This window comes from Vigna umbellata, chromosome 3 (assembly GCF_029865625.1).
Source record: "Vigna umbellata cultivar VRB3 chromosome 3, Vumbellata_1.0, whole genome shotgun sequence".
Taxonomy (NCBI): Eukaryota; Viridiplantae; Streptophyta; class Magnoliopsida; order Fabales; family Fabaceae; genus Vigna; species Vigna umbellata.
The window spans coordinates 17,174,461-17,182,116 of record NC_142167.1 but is presented as its reverse complement, the minus strand read 5'-3'; the positions used below and the strand labels follow the sequence as shown (position 1 = coordinate 17,182,116).

Below are 7,656 nucleotides of genomic sequence, written 5' to 3'. Positions count from 1 at the left end.
TCAAGTGAGAGCTTGAGAAATAGAGAAGAAAGAGTTAGGGAGAAATTTTTAGTTGTAAGAAGAGTAGAGGTTCTGAAGAGTTTTCGGGGAAACAAATTCGGAGCAGGAGATTAAGTCTGAAATAGAGGTAGGGGAGTTAACCTTTCTATGCTTTTATATTTTGATTTAGTATTGTTTTATTACTATTCATGTCTTGAAATTCTGTGTGAATACTGTTAATGCTTATTGTATATCTATCTATGTGGAAATTCGGTGTAAATATTATATGTTGTTGTTTTGAATCTGTAAATAAGAAATTTGTTAAAAACTAGTTGAGGAACACTTTGGCTAAGGAAAGACTTGGTACTTAAGTTGTCCATTGTGACACACCTCTCTTTCCTGGAAGTCTACTCAATAAGTTTTTAACTTAAATCCTATTGGACATATTTTGTACTGTTAAATTATTGTGTAATATATATTGTTGGAATATATTCAGTTTGTATGATTTCTGAAATAATTGGATTTTATTATTTTTGAATTTATGCATCTGAACATGATTGTGAATTATAATGATGTGATTTATGTGGAAAGTATGTGAATGTATGAGATATGTTAGATTCACTGTGATAATATGATGGTATATGGTTATTCGTGTCTTGGGTTAAGTTTCAAAGTGACAGTATGATTCATGAACGTAATTTCATGATCCTCAAGGAGAGGATACATGGTGGTGATGTGGGGGTGTATGGAATGATTACATGGTAGCTCAGTTTTGGGGGTCATCCTGAAACTCCAGTGGTCTTTCTTCTCATGTAGAGAGGATTGAACCATGTGGTGAGAAGTAGCAGGAGGTCCTAGTCTTGGGTGCTTCCATATGATCCAAGGTGAGTGATGACGGATTAACCTCGTGACTGTGGGAGGGCGGTAGTGCCCAAGTTTCATAAGGCGGTAGTGCCCAAGTTTCATAAGGCGGTAGTGCCCAAGTTTCATAAGGCGGTAGTGCCCAAGTTTCATAAGACGGTAGTGCCGGGCGGTAGTGCCCAAGTTTCATAAAGCCACCACGAGTGCAAGACCCGCCATAGCTCGGTAATCATTCTAGTCCGGACGAGTCGGTTTATAAAGTAACAAGTCTTGTGATGTCAATTTACCATGTGTATCAAAGTAATGGATGAGTATGTATGATGTGATTGTTGTATGATGGTATGAGTATGTATGACATAATTATTATATGAGGTTTGCATGCATGTTTCATAAATGATTGGTTGCATGTTAGCTCACCCTACTTGTTTGTGTTTGGGTATGTGCGATGATCGTATAATTCGTTATACGGGAGCAAATGGCAAGGAGGATACGTTGGAAACAGTACTTGATGGGGAAGACAATGTTGCAGCTTAGATTCGCTAGCTTTTATTAGTTAACTTTGATGAACTTTTGTACGTTTAAAGCTTTAAATTCTATGTAATTTCTAGGGAGAAACCCTAATACTCTAAGTTTTCAATTCTATGCTATTCTAAGGATGATTGTAATCCTTAAATTACTCTTGACTGTTTTCCTATATTAATAAATGATGACTTCTTTATTATATATGCTTTATATATATAATTGGGATGTCACACAGAATATATGAAGATTTATGTAAAACAATTTTATAAGTATTTTTTTGGACTGATCATTTTAAAAATCTAATATCAATCTAATAAATTTAGAAGCAACTTCCTAATTTATTTCAAAAATTTTAAAAATCAAACATATTATACTTTTTGCACTTAGTAGAAATTATCTTTTGATAATCAAACATTATGTACAAAACTATATATATATATATATATATATATATATTATCTAATAAAATGAAAATTCATTCATTTCTTATTTGTATATTTTTCTTAAAATTTTAATTTAAACTTGTTAAATTGATTAATTTTAAATGAGAACACAACTTGGACAACCGATTTATGCCATCATTATCTTTTTTTTTTTCAAATGTTGTTTTGTATTTGATACTATTTATTACAATATCTAATGTGAATTTTATCTCGTCAAATTGTAATAAAGCATTATATTAATCAATTTTTAAAAAAAATATATGATTAAAGATATAATAGTTAATATTTTGGGTATATATATATATATATATATATATATATATATATATATATATAAATTATGATATTAACTATGATTATTAAAAACTATACCATTCAAATTTAATATATCTAAATGTCTTAAAAATTCACAAATTTTCTATCGTATCTAAGGTAAATAATCATTTTGATATTGTAAATTATTTATATCTTATGTACTTGAAATTCCAATTTATATAAAGAAAATGATGATATCAATACATTGTTTAAATTTATTCTAAAAAGCCAAGTATTAGGTTTTAAAAACATGGCTCCCATTAAAAATGAATGAAGCTAAAGTTAATCAGTTAAATTACTAAAAATAACTGAACAAGAGACATAAATACCTTCGTAATAATGTCATTCACAGTATTAATTGTTCAGATTTTTTTTTTCTCATAATTCTCAAATCTAGAGCTGTTAAAACGGGTAATCTGGTCCGACCCTATCCGATCTATTCTGGATTGGTCACTTAGTGAGTCAACCCAATTCGGTTCATTTATTAGCGAGCCAAAAAAATTTGAACCCGACTCGACCCACCACGGGTTGGTAGGTTAAACGGGTTGGTTCATTGGCTCACTTAATTAACTTTTTTTTCACTCTCTTCTTCTCAAATTCTTATAACATGTTACTTTGATCGATCAAATTGAAACCGTATTAATTAGACCAATTGATATAAAAGAAAATGAAACAAAAGAAATATATTTTATATATATTCTAAGCTATCAAGCATAAATATATAGCCGTTAACAATACCCATATAACCGTTAACAAAAATATATAGCACAAGATAAAATTGTGATGTTTGTAGATAGGTTTAAAACAAAATGATATATTCCTGAATTATCCATCTATTAAATTGGAGTCCTGGATGGATAAATCTACAATATTATGCTGCATCTTCTTCTTTATTTCCATCTATAATATTATCAATCTATAATCTTAAGATTTTATTTCCAGAAGGAAACTTTTAGAAAGACAGTCACGCGAAAGGCTCTATTGCTAAGTAAAGATTATACATTTTGAATAATTAATTTAATTATTTAATTAAAAAATAGATGGGTTGGTGAGTCAACCCAACCCACCACGGATTTAACCTGTGTGAGCTGGATTCTTAGTGAGTCGGATCAAAATTGATTCACATCAAAATTTTTGTATTTTTCTTCAACCTAACCCGATTCAAACACGTGATGAGCCAGATTATTCACGGGTTTCAACCCATTTTAAAGGCACTACTCAAATCTAAATTAAAGAAAAAAAATTCAACAGATAGTTTCCTTCAACGAGACGGTGACCCTCGCAGAAAGAGAAAGAGCAAGGAAAAATATCTATTCCTATTGTAATATCGGTGACCGGTAACCGAACCAACGGGTCGTCATCATGAGAGAGAAAATGTTTATATATTTCTTCCCTCTTAAAATTAGTCTCAGTACAAAGAAAGTGTTTCTTCGCACTTCTCTCTCTTCCATGGAATCCAATAGTCGGCGACGCTTTCACTTTCTCCGGCGACAATGAACTCATCGCCGGCGAAGTGGGTTCGCGTTGCTCTCTTCTCACTCGTTCCTTCAGTTCCTTCCTTTTGCTCCTCCTTTTCCGGTCGTCGGAAAATTTATCCGGCATCCTCACAAAGATTGAACGAATCGGAAAACTAAAAGCGATTCCGTTTTCTTCTTGACTTTTCTTTTTACCTCTCTCTCTCTTTCTCGATCGCTAGCTCGCTTACATTCTGTTGTTTTCGATCGGATCCATTTCTTTGCCGGAAACACCATCGCCGGCGATATGGAAACGTAGTTCAATAAGCCTCTGCTGACGTTAGAAAACCTTAGGAATTATAAAAGAGAAAAGCAAAATTTAATAGTTAGTTTGGTTGTTTAGTTAGTTAACGTTTGGAACGGTGTAACTAAATATAAACGCGACGATGTTAGATCTTAATCTCAATGCTGAGTGGACCGATTCGGCTCGTGACGGCGACTCGCCGGTTCCGTTAGAAGAGTTTCCTGAAGGTTCGCGGAACCAAATGGCGGAATCAGGGACTTCGAATTCCTCTGTGGTGAATGCGGACGGGTCCAGTAACGGCTGCTGCGACGAGGACTCGTGCTCCACGCGCGCTGATGACGTGTACACCTTCAATTTCGATATCCTTAAAGTGGAAGGCACGAACGACGTCGTAACGAAGGAGTTGTTTCCGGTGAGTGGAGGAGTGGCAACGTCGTCGTTTTCGGCGAGAAAAAGTTTCGTGGATCTCGCGTTCGATCGTGAGGGAGGAAACAGTGACATAAAGATGCTTCAGCCGCAGCCTCAGACTCAGACTCAGCAACCGGCGAAGAAGAGTAGGAGAGGACCAAGGTCTCGAAGCTCACAGTACAGAGGGGTTACCTTTTATAGAAGAACGGGAAGATGGGAATCGCATATCTGGTTAGTGAATTTTTGTAGTGATATGAATTTAGCTCGCTTCGGTTTCGTTTTAGTTGCGTCTTCTTCCCTTTTTACGGGGAAGGGAATATAAGTTTGTGTGAAGTTTGGTTTTGGTGATTCATGGTTGAATTGCATCTGACCTTATGTTCTTTGGTCTATTTTTGTAATTATTTGGTGTAGGGATTGCGGGAAACAAGTCTATTTGGGTATGGATTTTGAATTTATGAATTTGTGAATTTGTGAATTTCGGTGTTTAGGGTACATTTTAAGCATTATTTGACGGAATTGGTATTTGAACTTGTAGGTGGATTTGACACGGCTCATGCTGCTGCTAGGTAGAGATTTGTGCTTATTTTGGTTCTCTTTCTCATAAATTTGGTTTCAAGAAACGGTCCACTGTTTTTTTATTTATGAGGATTTTCCTGTGCTCGTCAACTGACTTGGGGTTTTCAATTTAGAGCCTATGATCGAGCTGCTATTAAGTTCAGGGGAGTTGATGCTGACATCAATTTCAATCTGAGTGATTATGAGGATGATCTTAGACAGGTTATAAAACTCAGAAGACTTGATGAACATGAAACTAGATGGTGCTCATGATTGATTTTTAACCATTTTCTTAATTACGGACAGTTGAAGAATTTGTCCAAGGAGGAATTCGTACATATACTGCGCCGCCAAAGTACTGGTTTCTCAAGAGGAAGTTCTAAATACCGAGGAGTTACTCTCCACAAGTGTGGCCGGTGGGAAGCTCGAATGGGACAATTCCTTGGCAAAAAGTGAGGACCTACTTTTATATATTAACTTAAGTAGTGATGTACTGTGACTATTCTAGATGTTTGAATTCGAGTGCCTATTTGTCGGCAAAATGAGTTGGTTTCTGCTTAGGTCTTAATGCATCTTTAAGCATTTTTCCATGTTTGGAGAAACATGTCTAAGATGTAAGATGCATGTTTTCAACGAAACGATTGGAAGGTATTTTAGTTATAGAGATTGCAATGCTTTCATGCAGGTATATATATCTTGGATTATTCGACAGCGAAGTAGAAGCTGCAAGGTCCTAATGTTACATGAATTACTTTCTTCCTGTACTGAATTTATTACACTGAATTATCGAAACTGATTTGGTTCAATCCAACACGTATCTCCCTTTTTATTTTCTTAAAGCAGGGCTTATGACAAGGCAGCTATCAAATGCAACGGAAGGGAAGCAGTGACCAACTTTGAGCCAAGTACATACGAAGGAGAGATGAAATCTGCAGCCACTAATGAAGGTAACACTGTTATGGCAAATATGTTCTATTTTTTTAAATTCCCAAGTGAATTTCTTAATCAAGAAATGTTCCTTTTCTGAAATGCGGTTATAATTTTGTTAACACAGTTAACAATCAATATCTTGATCTCAATTTGGGCATAGCAACCCCCGGAACTGGGTCCAAAGAAAATTGGCAGCAACTTCAGTTCCCCTCTGTCCATTACAACACGCATGGTGGAATAAGTTCAATGGTATAATTGAACTTACGTATTTATTTATTTTAGGTTTGTTCTCAAGTTCGGGTTAGCTTCAATACCTGTTCAGTTGAATTTATGGCATTTGAATCAACATATGTGGGAAAAGAGTAAAACAAACGAACCTATTTTGATAAAAACTCGGCATATCATGAGACCCATTGACAATATGTTTGTCTCGATAAAGACCGTTTCTAGCCTTTATAGGTTCACATGTATCTAATTACATCCTGTTTTCCTTTGAATTCATTCATCTTCGTAGAACTGTAGGTCTTTGGTATTTTTAATTAACTCTAGACTTGCAATTTAGTGATCATAATTGGCATGGTCCCCTTTATTTGCAGATGGAAACCAATGTTGATTCAGGAGTTGGTAATCCATCTTTGAAAAGACTGGTTGTGAATGAAGACTGTCCTTCTGTATGGAATGGAATGTGTCCTAGTTTCTTTCCCAATGAGGTAATCCGCATAGTGTTCATTTATTGTTTCTTTATTAGGTACATCATTTAAAACATTTACAATTGTTTGCTTCCTAGGACCTCCATTTTCATTAGAATACTGAAGAATGCTTCACTTTTAAATATGTAATTCATGGCAAAAATTGGTTGTTTATGATCAGGATTTACTGATTAATATATACAACCTTTTGGTGTATTTTTTGTTATTGGAGCGGTATTCTGTTTATATATATGTGTGTGTTCCATGTTTACTTATTCTGTTAACAAAAATGAATTGGTCCAAAACATGTTTCAAAAGCATTACTTGGAACATTCAACCTTTGACACAGTTTTATTTTCTTTTTTCGTTTCGGTAATGCATGGTTAATGTATTCACAAAGTAAGATTACAATGGAGGATGGCTTGAGTTTGAAAACATAGATCATCACAACATTGTGTGATTTTCGCAGGATGTTCTGTTAGGTTCATTTTATTCTCATACATTGAACTTGGAGAGTCAACAATTATAATTGTGGCATGCAGTTTTGTATGTGACTATTTAAGACTGTAAAAGATTGTTAATAATTTAGCAGGAAAAAACAGAGAGAATGAACACGGAGCATTCGAAAGGACTGCCCAATTGGGCGTGGCAGACGCATGCCCAGGTCAATGCTACCCCAGTACCAACGTTCTCTGCTGCAGCAGCATCATCAGGATTCTCAATTTCAGCTACCTTTCCTCCCACTGCCACCTTTCCAACAAGATCTACGAACTCCAATCCCCAGAGTCTCTGTTTTACTTCATCCAGCCTGCATTCGTCTGAATATTATTACCAGGTTAAGCCCCGGCAGGCACCACTGTAGCCGATCTTGTACTACTCGTTAAAGGCAAACCACAAAAAGTTTTTGCGCTCAAAATTCTTTGTGTAATTCAGTAACTGATTGGTGTATACTGAGATTTGATTTGACCCCTAATTGCTACCTCTTTGCTTAAACTGTAATGCCCCCTGTTGTGATAAATCATCTCTCAAGCAAATGCTATTTTTAGTGCACTACCATAACGATGTAGCTGTTTTTCTCAAGTTTGTCAGGAATCAAAATTGCTTCATGGCTTGCTCACCTATTTTGAGATTATAGGCACACTAGTTGTGCATCCCAGAAATGGAGAAACGTAAAGTATTTTTATTTTCGTTGTTCA

At 35.2% G+C, this 7,656-nt stretch overlaps 1 protein-coding gene across 5 annotated transcripts; it reads left to right on the top strand.

The window, feature by feature from the left end:
- The first annotated feature begins 3,536 nt into the window (after positions 1–3,536).
- TOE2 (target of early activation tagged (EAT) 2) lies at positions 3,537–7,656 on the top strand. 5 transcript variants are annotated; one of them, XM_047313854.2, is made up of 10 exons: positions 3,537–4,517; positions 4,698–4,723; positions 4,822–4,852; positions 4,976–5,063; positions 5,148–5,293; positions 5,527–5,571; positions 5,685–5,788; positions 5,896–6,020; positions 6,368–6,481; positions 7,053–7,656. In XM_047313854.2, the coding sequence occupies exons 1-10, from the start codon at positions 4,021–4,023 to the stop codon at positions 7,320–7,322; spliced, it is 1,446 nt and encodes a 481-aa protein (XP_047169810.1). In that variant the 5' UTR covers positions 3,537–4,020; the 3' UTR covers positions 7,323–7,656. The 5 variants fall into 5 exon arrangements, with proteins under 5 accessions (XP_047169810.1, XP_087965259.1, XP_047169812.1 ...); XM_088109133.1 differs by having other exon boundaries at positions 7,050–7,656; XM_047313856.2 differs by lacking the exon at positions 5,527–5,571.

Bases quoted from the DNA above. Each gene is read 5' to 3' on its own strand.
- TOE2 (XM_088109133.1), top strand. From the start codon at position 4,021: ATGTTAGATCTTAATCTCAATGCTGAGTGGACCGATTCGGCTCGTGAC. The intron at 4,724-4,821 runs GTATGGATTTTG...TTGAACTTGTAG, and splicing joins CGGGAAACAAGTCTATTTGG to GTGGATTTGACACGGCTCAT. The intron at 6,021-6,367 runs GTATAATTGAAC...CTTTATTTGCAG, and splicing joins ATGGTGGAATAAGTTCAATG to ATGGAAACCAATGTTGATTC.